Below are 19,593 nucleotides of genomic sequence, written 5' to 3'. Positions count from 1 at the left end.
AAGTGGTAAAGATCTGAATTATATAATTTGTGGGATAAAAGTTAATAAAACACACGTCAATGTGATATTCAAAAAGTGAATGTCAGAAATATTTCTTGGTAAATCTATTATTTTGGTCATATCAAATTTAGAATATTAAATCTTAACTAAGCGTGTTTTCGGTCACATGATCAAAACAAACTTCGATAGGTGTAACTTGTAAGTTTTATAGAAACAATGTCTTATCCCATTACAACTAGTTAACACTATCAAAATTGTATACATAAGAGTTTGAACTATTAGGTTATGAGAGTATAAAATCTCGATGATATATTTTAAAATCATTTTATATCATATTCAGGTACATATATATATATACACCAAAAATGTTGGTATTAATAAGTGACGCATCAAATGCAAAACAATAATAATTAATAAAAAATACAAATTTGGTGATTTAACGGAGGTCAAGAAGCCACAACAGTTCATAAGAACGTGTCTTCTTCACTCTCCATCACCCGTCCATACACGAGGCGAGGAGATTAAAAAATGAATATATGAAAACTGAAAAGTAATTAAATGTTGAATAATATATTGGAAAAGTCAAATCCTGGACTATACTACCTTTGTCCCTTTGTAGATCCCCATTCACATTTCTATACAACTTTACAATCTTTGACATTCCAAAAACAGACCGTACCACGTCGTAAGCTGCAACTTATCCATTCCATTGTATGATATAGTTCACCAACCCGTATCTCCTCTCTTTTAACCACCGCCCACCGGTACTTTTGGTTGATTGCCTTTAACGAAAAATTGGAAAAAAAGACACTTTTAAATTATGTTTGTCTCAAAAAAACTTGTAGAAAATTATTTAGGTAATTAGGATTTATATTCTCTTTAATACTATTATACCTTTCAATTAACCTAATTAATATTAATAATTTGTAATTGATTTAAGTTTTTATTAAAAAGGAAAAACATAAAGAAAAAAAGCATCCACGGAAGAGATATTGCTCATCCCGACCGGAGGTCGTCCTCTTTAGCTCCTCACCACCGTGCTCTGTGCTTCGTGTCGGTTTCGTCTCGTCGATTTCATGGTCATGCTCTCTTCCAATCGCTGCGACCAAGCTTCCTCCACGGCGTCAACTCGTGATGTCACTCCTCCGTCTCATATCCGAAGGCTCCAATCTCGTCGTGCTCTCTGCTTCACTCCATTGTCTCTGTTACATTGGAATCAGCCCTTGCCGTCGCGGATCGAAGGAAAACTTCTCGAAAAGCAACAATGGCCAGTTTGGGTAATTTTGCAAGACATGTCCTAAAACTTTTGACTAATCACAGATTTGTCCCATAACTTTCTGTTTGTACATATTGCTCCTCAAATTAATTCCAAAACTTTCAGTTGTTCAATCTAGACCAGTCAGTATTCCTATTTTCAGCTTTGGTCCATGAATTTTTTGTGTAATGTTTACCCCAATCTTCTAAATTTACAAAAATGTCCTTATGATTTTGCCTTAAACTTCCAAACGTACACTTTTGACCCTGTTATATGAAAATTCAAAATATACAAGTCAGGAATTAATTGTGGATTAATCAAGGATCAATTTTAAGATTTTTATTATACTTGATAGTATATAAACTGGTATACATATCAAAGTAGCATAAATCATGTGTGGTCTAATGGCTTGCATGTGTATTTTTCTTTTGAATAACTCGGGTTCGAGTGAAGGAAAAAGCAGTTTTGATGAATTTTTGATTTCTGAGAGAAGATTCTATGAGAGATTTAGGGTAGATTTAGGAAATATATTTATCGAAATATGGAAGTTTCCATATTTTTCGTGATTTCCCTATAATATGTATTCTACGTATAGCAGAGCACTGAAGAGAGGGTATGAGGTTTATTTTTCCCTACGCGTATGATAACGTAAAAGGCAGAAAAGATTATGACACATAAAAAAATAAAGGTATTTCACAGAATCAAGGTTATAAGTTGTAATAAAAGAACAAGTAGATTAAACACATCTCGTTAGAATACTAGCTAGCGTAATCTAGCTCTAGTAGAATATAGAAGAAAGTTTTGTTTGTATTCTCTACCCATGATAAATATGTGTGTAATACTTACTATAAGATTTGTAGACTAGGTAGATGGCTAGAATGAGTATTATATTTGTGCTAGAAAATTAAATAAAACATGATTCCACTATTTTTAAAAATAAAATTTAAACATATAAATAGTCATACTAATGTTTTCAATGGTTTTCATATTTTTCCCAATTTTTAAAACTAAGTTTACTATTTTTTCCATTATAAAATAGTAAATCTTGTCCAAAATGACTAAATGTATGAAAAATCCTATTTTGTTATAAACCATATTGTGGATGTCCATAACCGGCTCATCCGTTAGAGAGAGAGTCGGCCGCTTTTACCTTTACCTATAGTCGGCTGGTTTTCCTTTTATCTCTAGGTTTATGATTTGTACTCTTTCCATATTTGTATTTCATTTTCTAGTCTTTCCATTATTGTATGAAGGTTTATCTATCTTGCAATTTCCTATATATAAAGGGTTCCTTATGTTTATGATTAATAAGAATACAGAACTATTCTCCTAAGTTTCACAACACGTTATCAACACGAATCTCTAAACTCTAAGCTAAACAACCCAACTCAAAAACCCCAGCCCTCGGCGAACCTCCATCCCAATCGCGAAACCCTAATCCCGATCGAGAACCTCTCATCCCGTATTCAAACTGTTCCCAACCCAGGCTTGTTCGCGTCCCGATCAGCTCCAGCTCGCGACCCGATCAGTTCCAGCTCGCGACGATCTCAGCAACCAGCCTGTTCGCGACAGACGATACCGATCCCCGTTCAGGACCCGATAGCAGTTTGTTTGCGACCCGATCAGAACGTCCCAGCTCACGGCTCTTCTCTATTTGGTGGTCCATTCAACCCGATTTGAGGTTAAGGTAATCATTGAAACTGATAATCAAAACCCTAAAGTAATAGATCAAAACCCTAATAATTAAATCAAAACCTAATGATCTGATTTGAAACCCTAAAACCTTAAACTCTAATCGCATATCATGCAAAACCCTAATGCTAAGAACATGTTCGATCCAAAACCCTAACTAATGCCTAAAATCGAAACTAAGATTGATTGCTTGATTCGATTTTGAAATTGAATTTGATTGAATATGTTTTTGAAATTGAATATGATCATATAGAAACCGTTTGCTAAGATTGATAAATTCATGCTTGAACCTGATTGATCAAATTGATAAAATTGATTGAATGAAATCGTATTGCTAGCCTTAATTGCTTGATCTGATTGAGATAGAAATCGCATGATAGGATTGCTTGTTTTCATACGTTTTCAACTTGATCAAAACCCTAATTCATGAAATCGAAATTGATTGATTAAAACTAGATACTTATTTTGAAATTGAATTACATAGAACCCGTATGCTAAAATCAAACTGATTGAATGTTTTTTCAAATTGAAATCGTATTGCTTGTTTGATTGAAACTGAATGCTAAGATTGAACACATCTTGTTTTGGTCGTGAGGCTTGGTTGCATCATAACATGTATAACCGAATTGCTTGAAAATATAGATTGCATTCGCATGAACACATTTAAGATCTAAAATATAAAACATATGATTTCAGATGTCGAAAATCAACAACTTGGATTTTGTTGCCCTAAATCTCTCTGGAGATAATTACTTGCAATGGGCACTTGATGCTAAGATCATCCTGAAATCCAAAGGACTCGGTGAATGTATCACCGTGGACAATAATGCTAGTGAGAAAGATAGATACAGAGCTATCTTGATTAATCGCCATCATCTAACTGAGAGTCTCAAAGATTAGTATTTGACCATTGAGAATCTTTTAGACCTTTGGACAGAATTGAAAGCAAGATATGATCACCAGAGAACAGTGATCTTACCAAAGACTATGTATGATTGGAGGAATCTCAGAATCCAGGACTAAAAGTCTGTGGATGAGTATAACTCAGCCCTATTTAAGATAGTTTCTAAATTGAAACTGTGTGGTGAGGATACATCGGATAAGGATATGCTTGAGAAAACCTTTTCCACCTTCCACACAAGCAATGTGTTGTTACAACAACAGTACCGTGAGAAGGGCTTCACGACTTATGCTAACCTGATCTCATGTCTATTGCTCACTAAGCAAAACAATGAATTATTGATGAGAAACAGTGAAATGAGACCTCCTGGATCAACCCCACTACCTGAAGCGCATGTGGCCTCAGAGGCCAAGAAAGAATCTAACCACGTCCAGAGCAATTGCCAACACGGCCGTGGCCGTGTAAGATGGCAAGGACGTGGCCGTGGTCGAAGCTCTTTTGGCCGTGGACGAGGAAACCAATATGGTCGAGATCATGGTCGAGACCGTGGCCAAGGAAACTCATTTGGCCGTGGTCATGGTCGAGGCCGTGGTACTTCCTTTAAACCGCAACACTCAACCAAATCTGTGTGCCATAGGTGTGGGATGAGTAACCATTGGGCTAAGACATGTAGGACTTCCAAACATCTCGTTGACCTCTACCAAGAGAGTTTGAAAGGGAAGAATCCTGAAGCTCACATGACTTATCAAGATGGTGAAGATGATTTCAATCATGAACAAGACGATCTTATGGATTATGAAACTTCAGATTGTCTAAAAGAATGAAGTTGAATTCTACATCTAAACTTTTGTGTTCTTTGCTTTTGTGCTTTCTATGTTTTGTTTTCTTTAAACTTGTTTTATTAAACTTAATGAATGAATGATTTTTATATGAAGTCTCTAAAGTATCATTCTATAATCTTGTTTTGAAGAATGCGATAACAAAGATATATTCGTGGTGGACAGTGGGTCAAGCCACACGATCTTAAGAGACAAAAGATACTTCATAAACCTAACACTTAAAAACGCCAATATAAGCACCATTGCGGGTATAACCAGCCTCATAGAAGGCCACAACCAGGCCAACATTTTGTTGTCTAAGGGTACGCATCTAGAGATATCTGATGCCTTATATTCACCCAGCTCAAAGAGAAGCCTATTAAGTTTTAAAGATATCCGAATGAATGGCTTCCATATTGAGACTAAGGGCGAAGGAAACAAAGAGTTCCTTTAGATCATAGAAATCAGCCAAAGCCATAAAAAAGTCTTTGAGACTATACCTGCACTCTCTACTGGTCTTTACCATACCAAAGTTAGTATGATAGAGGCTAATGCCACATTTAACAAAGTGGCCATCGAAAATTCCACTCTTTGGCACGACCGGCTTGGCCATCCCGGTTCGAACATGATGCGAAAATTGATCTTGAATACTAATGGGCACACATTGAAAGAAAGAAAAGTTATCCCTTAGAACCTAACGTGTGTAGCATGTTCACAAGGGAAACTCATCGTTAGGCCATCACCAGTTAAAGTGACTAAGGAAACAATAAACTTTCTGGAAAGAATACAAGGAGACATCTGTGGACCAATACACCCACCTTGTGGGACGTTTAGATATTTCATGGTCCTCATTGATGCGTCCACAAGATGGTCGCATGTATGTCTTCTGTCGACCCGCAACTTGGCATTTGCGAGGTTGCTTGCTCAGATAATTCGATTACGAGCTCATTTTTCAGATTTTCCTTTAAAGACTATACGTCTTGATAATGCTAGTGAATTCACGTCTCAAGCGTTTAATGATTACTGTATGTCCGTGGGGGTAAGTGTGTAACACTCCGTGGCACATGTACATACACAGAACGGCTTGGCCGAACCATTTATAAAACGAATACAGCTAATAGATAGACCATTGCTTATGAAGTCAAAACTTCCGGTCTCAGCTTGGGGACATGCGGTTCTACATGCGGCCGAACTGATTCACATCAGGACATCTAGTGAACATAGATATTCTCCATCACAATTGCTCACGGGTCATGAGCCAGACATATCCCATCTTAAGACATTTGTATGTGTCGTTTATGTTCCAATTGCACCACCACATAGAACAAAGATGGGACCTCAAAAAAGGATGAAGATATATGTTGGATATGATTCTCCCACGATTATTAAGTACCTTGAGCCAACTAAGGGTGATTTATTTAAGGCCAGATATGCGGATTGTCACTTTGATGAATCCGAATATCCAACATTAGGGGGAGATAATAGTAAGCTGGTAAAAGAAATTACATGGAATCAAACATCCTTATCTTGGCAAGACCCTCAGACTCAGGAATGTGATTTAGATATCCAAAAGATAATACATTTACAAAAGCTAGCTAATCAATTGCCAGATTTCTTTGCTGATCCAAAGAGAGTAACAAAGTCATATATACCAGCTGCTAATGCACCAATTCGTATTGATGTTCAAGAAGGACACAATCAACTTGCTACAGAGTCTAGAACACGTCTGAAACGTGGTAGACCAATAAGTTTCAAAGATAATAACCCTCGGAAAACAAAGAAAGGTGCTGAGAATGAATCTGAGGTTGATAAAACCCTAGACACGACCGCGGCCGATCCTAAAACCCGAGACATGGCTGCGGCCGAACCTAAGGCCCTAGACATGGCCGATGAACCTAATGTGCCAAACAACGGGGCTTGGGACGCCAAGCTTCAAGGTACTGAAGGTCTTGATAATAATGAGATCTCAATCAATTATGTCTTGTCTGGGATACAATGTAACATAAAGAATGTCGACTTTGATGATATATTTGTAGCACTTGAAATCATGGATATAAACGAAGATCATGAACCCACGTCTATCTTAGAGTGCACTCAACGATCAGATTGGATTAAATGGACAGAAGCTATAAATGTGGAGTTAAACTCATGTAAGAAAAGAGATGTTTTTGGTCCAATAATCCGTACACCTTATGATATTAAACCAGTTGGATACAAATAGGTCTTTGTGAGGAAAAGAAACGAACATGGTGAAGTCGTGAGATATAAAGCACGGCTTGTTTCACAAAGATTCTCAAAGAGACCAGGAATAGACTATGAGGAGACATACTCCCCTGTGGTGGATGCTACTAATTTTAGATTCCTAATAAGTCTGGCTATAAGAGAGAAATTAGACTTGCGGTTAATGGATGTAGTAACTGCATACTTATATGGTCAACTGGATAATGAGATATATATGAAAGTACCAGAGGGTATTGAATTGAAAAACAAATCGAGTTCTCGAGAACAACATTGAATAAAGTTGAAAAAATCACTTTATGGATTGAAACAATCAGGTCGAATGTGGTACAGTAGACTAAGGATATAAGAATGATCCGATCAGTCCATGTATATTTATAAAGAAATTCGACAAAGGCTTTGTGATCATAGCAGTGTATGTTGATGATCTGAATATCGTAGGAACCTCTGGAGAAATCTCCCAAACAGTTGAATATCTTAAGAAAGAATTCGAGATGAAAGATTTAGGAAAAACGAATTTCTGTTTGGGATTACTACTTGAGTACATTAAAGATGGAATCCTTGTGCATCAAATGGCATATACAGAAAAAGTACCCAAAAGATTCAATATGGCCGAGTCTCACCCATTGTCTAGCCCCATGGTCGTGAGATCTCTTGGTTTGGACACTGATCCATTCAGCCCTAAGAAGGACGATAAAGAAGTCCTTGGTCCTGAAGTGCCATATCTCAGTGCCATAGGAGCTTAATGTATCTGGCCAGCCACACTCGGCCAGACATATGTTTTGCCGTGAACCTACTGTCTAGGTTTAGCTCTTTTCCGACCCAAAGGCACTGGAACGAGATTAAACATATTCTTCATTACCTGTAAGGAACGAAAGTCTTGGGCCTATTTTATACTAACCAAAACAAAGAAGGATTAGTTGGTTTTGCTGATGCAGGTTATCTCTTGGATCCACACAATGCTCGATCACAGACAGGCTATGTTTTCACACATGGTGGAACGGCCATATCATGGCGTTCCATGAAGCAGACGATTGCAGCCATATCATCCAACCATTCGAAGATCTTGGCTATTCACGAGGCCAGCCGTGTGTGTGTATGGTTACGGTCCATGACCAACCATGTCCGAGTTGATTGTGGGATGACCGAAGGTAAAGACGCTCCAACGATCATGTATGAGGACAATGCAGCATGCATTGCTCAGCTTAAGGACGGCTAGATCAAAGGAGACATGACGAAGCACATCCTGCCTAAGTTCTTCTTCACGCACGAGCTACAGAAAGCCGGTGAGGTCCAAGTGGTCCAAGTGCGTTCAAGTGACAACTCAACTGATCTATTCACCAAATCACTTCCTACCTCGACGTTCAAGAAGCTCACGCATCAGATTGGGATGCGTCGACTGAAAGACCTTCAGTGAGGTACACATCAGGGGGAGTAATACGTGTTGTACTCTTTTTCCTTCACCATCGTTTTGTCCCATTGGGTTTTCCTGGTAAGGTTTTAATGAGACAACATTCAAAGCATCTTACAATCTCTGTTATGGTTATGACATCCAAGGGAGAGTGTTATAAACCATATTGTGGATGTCCATAACCGATCTGTCCATAACCGGCCCATCCGTTAGAGAGAGAGAGAGTCGGCTAGAGAGAGAGAGTCGGCCGCTTTTACCTTTTCCTATAGTCGGCTGATTTTTCTTTTATCTCTTGGTTTATGATTTGTACTCTTTTCATATTTGTATTTCCATTTCTAATCTTTCCATTATTCTATGACGGTTTATCTATCTTGTAATTCCCTATATATAAAGGGCTTCTTATGTTTATGATTAATAAGAATACATAACTATTATCCTAAGTTTCACAACATATTTAAACCAACAAAAATTCAAAGTGTCTTTTTGCTAATTCTCCCTTGCTTTACGCATATGAGATATTCACTTCAATGCATATTCTGATTAGAAATATATTAGCGAGTTTAACTAGTTTGTTAACAATAACAAAAGTTCAAAATAAATCACGAATTTTAAAATTTGGAACGGTTTAATAGATATCTCACATTGGAAAATAAAGTAACATTTGTAACATGTCCGAAGCCATATATTTAGTGTGCTAACCATGGATTTAATTATATCATTTGTCCGTCGTTGCTTGATGCAATATAAACTCCTGCTTCCAAAAACATGTGTTGCTCTATGTCTATGGTGAAAACCATTCCAAAAATAGAATTAGTCTCAAAGTAGCTAATAACTTATGTTGGTAAACGTGTAAATATGCAAAGATAGCAGAAGTCTTGATGTATGATCCACTTTTATTCAACAATTTATCGTTAAGACAAAAGGTTATCTACCATAAAACTATGAGTATAAAATGACGTTCAAAGGATATTCATTTTGATACCAATTCTCCTATCTACATTACTGGTTTCGTTATTTCCTGACAAAATTTTCGTCACGGCGCTACCTATCGATCATCATCTTGCACCGCTGACGGTTGCTTCACTTTGGTTTCTACTTCGTGTTTCCTTTTCCATTTTGGTTTTATGATTGTATTTTTCATCTTCTCTGTTATGTACTGAATCTTTCGGAAATGATGTCTCTCTTGAAGGTAGACGAAGAAGATGCATAAAGTTATTAAAAAAAGATACTCATTTTAATATGTTTTGTCAATGTAACTAATGTAAAAACTTGCACAATTTTCATTTTTGTTTCGTTTGTTTAGCCCAACTAAAATGCATTTCAAAGAAAATAAATAGTTGGTAACTCGATCGTATCATATTTTTTTGATCTTATCGTATCTTTATTTTGAATGATATCTTATTCGCCTTAAATCTTACCCCAAAAATAACAAAGCATAATAATTTTTTTTAATTGACGTGGTATGTTATGTTACATACTTACATGCCTCTCTATATGTGGGCGTGCAGATACGCGTTTAGTATGAGCAGATAACCCGCGCAAGTGGGCTAGTGGTAAGACGATGTCCAGCTGAGGGTGTTACTTCTCCCAATACTCTGGCTTCGATTCCCCGCAGCCGCAAAAACACTTCCGGGCCACGGAATGCTTTACGCCCACCCCGAGTTTAAAGTTCACGCGGCGTTGGTGCCGGGTCTCTTGGGTAATGGGTATCAGCAACGGCTGGTTCCGGGCCAGGGGTGACTACGGGTTGCGGAGAGCTCCTTGAGAGTGCATACGGGCTGCGGAACATCCCTGTTAAAAAAAAAAAAAAATAAAAAAATGAGCAGAGAAGATCGCAAAATATTGTGCCCTTTGTGATATAATATAAAAATAAAACAGCATATGGCTAACTGAGCATTATTTTGATATTTTTTGGAGAAAATGATATATTTTATTAACAAGGATCTTTTGTTTAACACTGATTAACAATCTCCTGTACTGTTTTATAGAATATAGGTTACCCAATTATCAGGGCATCATAGTTGACTACATGTCTATACCGTTTCGAGGAAAAATATAAACGAGTAAAGATGTAAAGGTGTTTGAAATAGTTTAACTAATACTTCATTTCAAATATCTAAATGAGATATGAGAAAATCAGAAAATTATGAATGTAAATTAATGATAACAAGTGATATACTCCTTTTCACCGACAAAAGTCAGCAAAAGATTTTGAGAAAACATGTGTCTGAATGAAAAGTCTCGACAAAATCACACATATTCTATCTACATCATTCATATGTTTTCTACTGTTACTTATTTGTCTTTAATTTCATATTTTCAAAAGTTTACCTAAATCCAAATTTGCTTTTTTTTTTGCTTTCTCTTAAGAATTCAGATTTTGTAACCATTTTTGTTCCGTCAACGATTTGCTAACATTCTTGTACATATATATCCATAACTAGACATCATCAATAGCGTATGTATATATACGAATACAATGAATATAAAAATATTCAAGAGTCGACCATTTTCATCATCCGGATTTTGATGAAGTAATGGATAATCTTGAAATCCTGACACGGTATTATAGAAAATGAAATGGCAGTCATTTTTAATTACTATATCTTAAATAATAACGTCTCATTCAACTCTTTACGATGATACCATTTCCGACCCAACTCCAAAACACTATTTTACCGTGATTTTGACACAAATTTTTTTTCTAATCTGTTACAAAAAAAAATTTCTCTAATCCAATACTAAAAATTATACCATTTTAATGGAACATTATAATTTCACACCAAATTTGGTGTAATACTATTCACCACACTAAAATACTATTCACTTAATTTATTAATAAATTAGATAATTAAATAAATGACAAAGAAAAATAAAAATATATATAATATTATAAAATAGTTTTTAGTGTGAAATTTGGTGTTAAGGTTGGAGAAGAATTTTTTTCAGCTCGGTCTAGAGAGAGAGAGAGTAAACCGATGATACACGCTTTGACACGGCAGACGATAAAGCACAAATATACAAGTTAATATTTTGTGTTTCAGTGTTTGACCTTTTTCATGACCTTTTTTAGCAGCCTCTATAATAAGTTTTCATCTTTGTTGTTCACTTGTTTGAATATCAATTCATTATTTGTTTAGAGGAGGCTCCAAAAGTTTATGGAAAAAAATATTTAACTAAATTTTAATCTGCACGGGCCTTATTAACACTAGTTGCATATTAAATTGCCTTAAAGTCGATTGCTCACTTGTTAAAATGCTATCTACATTAACTAGAGAATTTTTCACACCGTTTTGTTTTGCTGGGTTTCTTGGTTGGATTTAATTGTTTATGAGTTTTGTGTTGGTTATCGTGTGATTTAGGGCACAAGGATGTAATTCAGGGTCTTAAGTCATGGGCTCCATGCACAAAGTAAATTTTATGGACCCACTAAATGTGACATGAAAATATTTTTGGTAAAGGAATTGGCTAACTTAATCATCATGAATTAAACAACTATGGGATTGGGTAAGAAGATTTCTCTCTCCTTTTGCTCTGTCTTCTCTCTAAAATCAGTCACAGAGGAAGGATCGAGATGAAATCTCTTCTGGAGGTTCAATCAATTTTATCTCCGGTTAGCGAGCTTAATTCTGGGAAGCGGTGATACTTTTTACACCGCTGTCGCCAGCTTTCGTTTCCGGGAAACGGTGGCTCTAACAGCACCGGATTTCGCCGGCGATCGTCTCCGGGAGAGCGGTGGTTCTGATAGAACCATCCTTTCTCCGGCTTCTTCTCCGATTTGATCTGGAACCAGTTCTCGATCTACGCTTTTGCTTTTCCTTTGTCCAATCGACTCTAGTTCTGAATATCCTTGTTGATTTTGGTTCGATCGTAGACGTTTGATGTTTCTTAAAGCGTAGATCGATGTTTCGAGATCAATAGCTTCAACGGGTTTGGGCTCCAAGGTGGAGTTTTCGTCGCGCTTTCTCTTTGATCCTGGCGGAAGTGTCTGTCGACTTCTGGTGGATTTCCGAGGATTGTGGCGACGGTGGTTTGCATACTGGTGAAGAGGTGGGGCTTCGATCTTTCGACGCGTGCCTCTCTGATGGTGGTTCGGTCAACACGTGGCGGCCGGGTGATGCGTGGTCCCTCGCAGTGAGGATCTTGACACGCGTCCCGTTCACGAACCTTGAGTGAATGAAGCGGCGCCTTTGGGTTTAGGATGATGGGCTTATGGCCCAAAAATGGTTTGCGGTTTGGTTCGCCCATGTGTTTCTGGGCTTTATCTTTGTAACCTTGTGGTTTCGTTTTATGGGCTTTGCCTTTAATAAACTTTAGATGGAAAAAAAAAAAAAATCATCATGAATTAATAAGAGAACTACTGATCCAATGACACTTCGAGCATATGATTGCTCTGCTTCTTCTCAGGGACGTCATGCCGCGTTATGAATAGATTATAAACATTAACTGCGAAAGAAGATGCCCAAAAACCTTTGGTTCTCATTGGCTTCGATTGTCATTGATACCGTTTTAAAAAAAAAAATAATTTTGTTCAAGTTGATCCATGATTACTTTTTTGTGATTTGTGAGGTTGCTTACTTAGAATTCTCCTCATAGCTACCCATTTTAACTAACATTTTTTGTGTAAAGCTACATTCCATTCTCTCCCAGTGGAATAAATTTCTGGTGTTCTTTTGCACTTGTCCGAGGAGCATAACATCAACAAGTTATTTGGAATGTTACTTGATTTTTTTTTCTATAGATGTGTGTATATATCTCAGGTTATTTTGTCATTCCCAAGTCATTTCCAAGTGGATGTATCTGTATTTGTAACCAAATTGTCTTGGTCTAGTGATAAATAGGCTATAGAGGGAGCTTTCGCCCTGGGTTTGATTCACTTCCTAGTCGGGTTATATTGATGGATTAGTTGCGTATCCGGCTGCAAAGCCTCGTGAGATTATTCTTTGGGAAGGCATTTATGATTTCAACGGTTATTAAAAAGAAAAGAAAAAAGATGTACCTATATTTGCATTCATGTTTTGACTTACTGTCATCTGTTTACAAGCTCGTTAGTTTGATGTTCAGTGTCACAGACTCACAAAGCCTTACTTTCGATAGTTCAGCTACTGTTCGGTTAAAAAAAATCTGGTGATCTCTCAGATATTTTTGGTGTGTATGATACTGCCTTGTTAGTGAACTTCTGTCTTCACGTTTTCGGTAGTCAAAAGGAATGGATTAGTTCAAGAACCTTGTCAGTGAATACAGTTTCTTGTTTTCGAACTTGGGATACAGTTCCCTTGTATACGTTTTGTACAATCAATCGACACTAACATATGATCTAGTTACAACTTACAATGACTCAATCATAGATTTTTCTATGGGTTAAGGCACAATATATAATGTTCACCTTGAGATAGCAAGAGTAAAGAGTTGATGTTGAACTGGTAGTTCATAGTTGATGTTGTTGTCCTCTGCCTTTCCAATACACTAGAAGCACGCGGGAAATATATGACCTATTCTAGCCATTAATCTCGCAGACCATCATTTTCGAATCTAAAACACAAACTGTAGTTAATTTTACGAGTTCTAATATCATGTTCAAAATCTTATAGGTGGTAAAAGGTTTCTTGTCTATCGAACTTGGGATACAGCAAAAAAAAAGTCAAATTCTCTCTGGCTCAGCTTCCAATGAAGAATGCTTGGAAAATTCCCGGCAAAGCTTCTGTCCTGAACCCTCCGCCGTTTACCGCCGGTGAACCGTCACTCCTTCTCCCTGACCCTCCTGACCCACCTGACCCAGCCTTGCCCTTATCCCCCATCCAATTCCCTCCATTATCTTCTGCAACCCCAACTGGATCTAAGTCAAACTCTTCACGTAAGAGTGGTGCTAAAATCCCTAGCTCTCCCTTAACTGCTGCTGCTTCGTTGCAACAAGCTTCCACTACTCCAGGTGCTCTTGATTTGGAGGGGCGTGCAGCCACAGAAACTGTCCTCTCCGGATCTAGTAACACTGGTTCTATTGGATCTGAAACAACTACTATTCCAGCTACAGTACTCGATTCTCAATCAGAAAACCCTAACAACAAATTTACTATCCTTCAACCAAAATTTTCCTCTCCTCTTCAAACTAACAAAGCTTCATCTCTCCCTGTCCAAAAACCTTTAGAAACACCTGTGACCCCTAACCCCTCAAGTAATGAACATCCGCTCATTGCACAAGCCGCTGACCCATTTCAACAAACGGCCCAGGCTGCTTCTCTACCGTCGACTCACCCCCCCTTCGTTGATTGAAAAAATAAGAGCATCTGAAGATAAATCTTTAAAGCGATTGGCTCCAGTCACTATCGCCGCTTCAGGAAGGCCAAGAGTGCTCATTCCAGATTCAGTTTTCCAAAAGGGATCAGACCTGCACAAGGATTTCATAATTTGTTACTACAATGGTAAAGCACCGCCTTTCAATCAAATACAAAGTGTGTTTAACCATATGTGGGGAAAAAGAAAAAGACTAGAAATCCATAACAACCCCCTAAACCGATCTACAATAGTGAGGATACCAAGTGACTATCTGAGACAAAAAATCCTAGAGAAGAACATTTGGTATGTGGGAGATACAGTGTTTCACACTGCACAATGGTCTTCACAACACTCAGCATCTACCGCTTCCCTAAAGGCTATCAAGATATGGGCTCACCTTACAGGGGTTCCTCTCGATCTAAGGCACCAAGAAGGTTTAAGTCTTGTTGCAGGGCTGGTTGGAGACCCCAAGGAGACTGATGACTTTACAAAAAACCTAGTCAGTCTAACCTTATCACATGTAAAAGTCGAAGTCGATCTCACTAAACCTCTGCCTTCTGTCGTGGAGTTAGAAAGGCAAAGTGGAGAGGTAGTAGAGGTTCTAGTTCTCTACCCATGGGTTCCACCAACTTAGTTCTCATTGTCATGAGTTAGGACATATTGTCCGGAATTGTCTATCATACATTCCTCCCCCTCTTGCGGACCCTCCAGGAAATCAAAGCAAAGCTCAGGGTAAAAGGCCACTTGTTGCAGATCAAACATCTTCCCAAAAACCTTCCCAAAAGCCTACTCAACCACCTTCCCAAACCCCCTCCCAAACGCCTCGAAAAACCCATCAGAAAAAGAAGAGCTCCTCAATCATTCCCACACAACAATATGTCCCTGTAATAGGAAACAAGTTCTCCCAACTTGCTCAAGAATCAAACTCTGGTAGCTCTCTGATTCTGCCTGCCTCTACTCCAATGCAGGTCGACAACCCAATTTCCTCAGCTTATGCTGTAAATTCTCCGTCTTGCTTCTCACCAGAACCAAACCCACGTCCTTCCCTCAAAAGATGTAGATCCTCACCAACTCTTTCGCCTCCACCTTCCTCACACCCTAACCCTTTTGCTCCTCTATCGTCTACTAACTGCCAAGCTACCATAGATTCCACTCTCTCTTTACAAACCTTTTTGTCCATTACACCCTATCCCAAAAACACCTCCGCTCCGATCCAAACAACCTCTTTAAACACCTCCACCCCCATATCCCAAGACTCCACCTCTCAGTTAGCTAACCATTCCTATTTTTTGTTAACCCGTGAATCCATCTCTCATGGTGGTGACCCTCCTACCTTAAACTAATGAGTGTTAAACTCTTTTTTTGGAACGTCCGAGGCCTAAACGACCCGGATAAGCATCGGTCTTTTGTTGATTGGCTTCATACCCATAAGCCTATTTTTGGTACCCTATTAGAAACTCATATAAAGGAACTTTCTTTGGCTCCCCTAATGTCCAAAGTCTGTAGATCATGGAACTATGTCTCTAACCACGCCTCAGATGAAGATGGCAGGATCATTCTCATCTGGAAAGACCCCTTGAAGCTTCAGATTGTGCAGCAGAGTAGGCAATCTATGGCTTGCATTCTGACCCTTCCGAATAAAGCTCCAATCTACTACACTGCAGTGTACGCTGCAAACACTAGTGATGAAAGGATTGATCTGTGGGCTGATCTCTTGAATCTTCATAGTGGCCTAGATCTTGATAATAAAAACTGGATGATTGGTGGAGATTTCAACCAGATTCTTCACCCATCTGAGCACTCTTCGCCAGCGGTGGTAGCTCATGACAACCTCATGTACCAATTTCAAGATTGCTTACTACAATGTGGGGTGTTCGATCTGAGGTTCAATGGGCTTTCTCACTCCTGGACTAATAACCAACCAGCCAACCCTATTGGAAAAAAGCTTGACCGTTTGCTTGTCAACTCCACATTGATCTCCTCTTACCCACAAGCCTTCGCTTCCTACTCCCCTCAACTCTTCTCCGACCATTGTCCCTGCCTAGTAGACCTATCCTATATCCTACCCACTGCAGGAACAAAACCCTATAAATTCTAAAACTACCTAACCAAACATCCTAACTTTCAGAAGCTGGTAAATGACGCATGGGTTCAGGCTGGAAGCATTTGTTCGACACTAGCTCAGCTTTGTTGGAAGCTTAAAGTCATAAAAAAAGATCTAAAGAACTTAAACAGAGAGAACTACTCCAAAATACAAGAGAGAGTGAGTGAAACTTACGGTTTGCTTCAAATTGTGCAGGTACAAGCGCTCCAATCACCGTCACCGCAGCTGTACCAGGAAGAAAGAGACCTCCATGACAGATGGCTATTCCTGAGACAAATCGAGGAGTGTTTCTTTAGGCAGAAGTCGCGTATTAATTGGCTAAGTGAAGGAGACTTCAATACCACATTTTCCCACCGAATGTGCCAAGTGAGGGAAAGCTACAACGCCATTCGCTCTTTCTTGTCGTCAAATGGGCTTCTGATCACTGATCCCCTAGAGATGAGTCAACTAGCGGTAGCGCACTTCAAGTCAATCCTAGGGCCTGAGATTTACTTAGCTCCAGCTACTTTCACTCTTCATCACTGGTTTCTTGATCTTATTCCCTTCCGATGTGCCCTGCAACAATCACAATTCATGCTTTCAGTCCCAAGTGCAGATGATATAAGAGCGATATTCTATAAACTGAACCCAAATAAAGCACCTGGCCCGGACGAACTAACATCAGGTTTCTTTAAAGCAGCTTGGGACACTATAGGTCAGGAGGTGGTGGAATCGATATCAGCTTTCTTTACTATATGCTTTCTTCCAGCTACTGCTAACGCTACTATCTTATCCCTCGTCCCAAAATTCCCTGGAGCTTCAAAACTATCAGATTACCGGCCTATATCGTGCTTAAATGCTGTGTACAAGGTGATCTCTAGACTTTTGGTGGCAAGGCTGAAACCTATTCTTCATGATCTCATCCTACCATGTCAAACAGCGTTCGTTAAAGATCGTCTACTGGTGGAAAACACTGTCTTAGCTAGTGAACTAGTTCACGGTTACCACAAGAACAAGGGGACGCCAAAAATTACCATTAAAGTAGACATTGCGAAAGCCTTCGACACACTCTCTTGGGAATTCCTCTTCACTTGCCTTGAAAGCTTGCAGTTGCCGCAGCACTTCATCTCTCTTCTCAGAGCATGTATCTGCAAAACAAGCTTCATGGTCGGTTACAATGGTACAGTAAATGGGTACTTCAAAGGAAAACGAGGGCTAAGACAAGGGGATCCTCTTTCCCCTTATCTTTTTGTGATTGCCATGAACTGTCTATCTTTTATGCTAAACTCGGCAGCAGCGCAGGAGAAGTTCAAGTATCATGCAAACTGTAAGAAAATGAAAATGACTCACCTCTGTTTTGCTGATGACCTTCTAATTTTCATAGATGGGTCATTGGAATCTGTCCAACAAGTGCTTCATGTCCTAAAGGAGTTTGAAAAAAGATCGGGTCTGTCCATGAGTATGCAAAAAACGACCTTCTATGCCTCAGGTGTATCATCTCAGGTAATTGACACTATCCAAGCATCAACGGGAATGGTCTGCGGTGAGCTCCCAGTCAGGTACTTAGGAGTTCCCCTGAACTCCAGAAAACTAAATTTGGCCAGCTGCGATCCTCTGATTCATCAAATAAAAAAACGGTTCTCATCATGGTCAGTCAAAACCCTCTCTTTTGCTGGAAGACTATTGCTTATAAAGACAGTTAGAGTAGGCATCACTACCTTTTGGTGCTCAGCTTTCATACTCCCAAAAGCTTGCATAGCTAGAATAAACTCAATGTGCAGTGTCTTTCTCTGGAGAGGCAACACGGAAAGTCATAACACGCCAAGAGTGGCATGGGAAACTGTAGTCCTAACGAAGCAGTAAGGCAGCCTTGGAGTTAAAGACCTTCAGACATAGAACAAGGCGTGTTGTTTGAAACTGGTCTGGCTTCTTTTCTTCAGGTCTGGATCTGTGTGGGTGGCTTGGTTCAAAGAGGTTATTCTGAAGGGTTCGATCCACAACTATTGGACAACAAAACCGAAAGCATCTTACTCTTGGCTTGCCAACAAGCTTCTCAAGCTCAAGGATGTAGTGTACCCGCTCATAAAACTTCGATTGGAGAATGGTCTTTCGGCTAGGTTCTGGTTTGATAACTGGTCTCCTCTCGGGAATGTGGCCACATTACTAAACCTATCATCTTCAGGACTGGGAATCCCCCAATCTGCAACTGTGGCTTCTCTGTTCCAGAACGATTCATGGCGTTTACGTCCTGCAAGATCAGAACAACAATTACAATTACAAGCACATCTCACCACTATCACTTTAACTACTGATCCGGACTACTTTGAATGGGAAATTGCAGGTAAAACCTCCACTAGATTCTCTACAGGGGAGGTCTATACATACATGCGAGGTACAATTGAAGAAGTAAATTGGGCGGCATCTGTCTGGACTTCATATGGAATTCCTCGTCACAACTTTCATTCATGGTTAGTAGTTCTGAACAGATGTCCAACAAGGGACCGTCTCCTGCGGTGGGGACTCTCTGTATCAGCTATGTGCTTACTGTGTAACAATGCCCCTGAATCTCGCGATCATCTCTACTTCGAATGTGATTATGCTTATGATGTCTGGGCTATCACTGCAAGAAGATGCTCTTTGATCCCCTCTCGCCGCTGGACGGACACACTGCTGCAGATGAATCGACTCCCCACTGGCCGAGCTTCAAGACACCTTAGACTCCTCACCTTACTATCTTGGCAGTCTGTGCTCTACTGGATTTGGAACGAGAGGAACGCTAGACTGCACTCAAACACCTTTCGATTATCAGATGTACTCTTCCGATCCGTTGATCTCCAAATCAGGAACAAAACACAAAGCTTCAGAGATTCTAACCCAAGACTCTCCTCCGCCATGTTGCAATCATGGTTCCGGAATGCATGA

General features: G+C 39.2%; 1 protein-coding gene across 1 annotated transcript; it reads left to right on the top strand.

The window, feature by feature from the left end:
• The first annotated feature begins 16,077 nt into the window (after positions 1-16,077).
• LOC125580072 lies at positions 16,078-19,593 on the top strand. Its single transcript, XM_048744040.1, has 3 exons — positions 16,078-16,632; positions 16,888-18,230; positions 18,612-19,593. Exons 1-3 carry the CDS (start codon positions 16,078-16,080, stop codon positions 19,591-19,593), a joined length of 2,880 nt encoding a protein of 959 aa, XP_048599997.1.

Source organism: Brassica napus, chromosome C1 (assembly GCF_020379485.1).
Source record: "Brassica napus cultivar Da-Ae chromosome C1, Da-Ae, whole genome shotgun sequence".
NCBI classification, from domain to species: domain Eukaryota; kingdom Viridiplantae; phylum Streptophyta; class Magnoliopsida; order Brassicales; family Brassicaceae; genus Brassica; species Brassica napus.
The sequence above is the reverse complement of the archived record's forward strand: the minus strand, read 5'-3'. Positions and strand labels throughout refer to the sequence as shown.

Bases quoted from the DNA above. Each gene is read 5' to 3' on its own strand.
- LOC125580072 (XM_048744040.1), top strand. From the start codon at position 16,078: ATGTCCAAAGTCTGTAGATCATGGAACTATGTCTCTAACCACGCCTCA. The intron at 16,633-16,887 runs GTAGACCTATCC...CAAATTGTGCAG, and splicing joins CCGACCATTGTCCCTGCCTA to GTACAAGCGCTCCAATCACC. The intron at 18,231-18,611 runs GTACTTAGGAGT...TCTTTTCTTCAG, and splicing joins TGCGGTGAGCTCCCAGTCAG to GTCTGGATCTGTGTGGGTGG.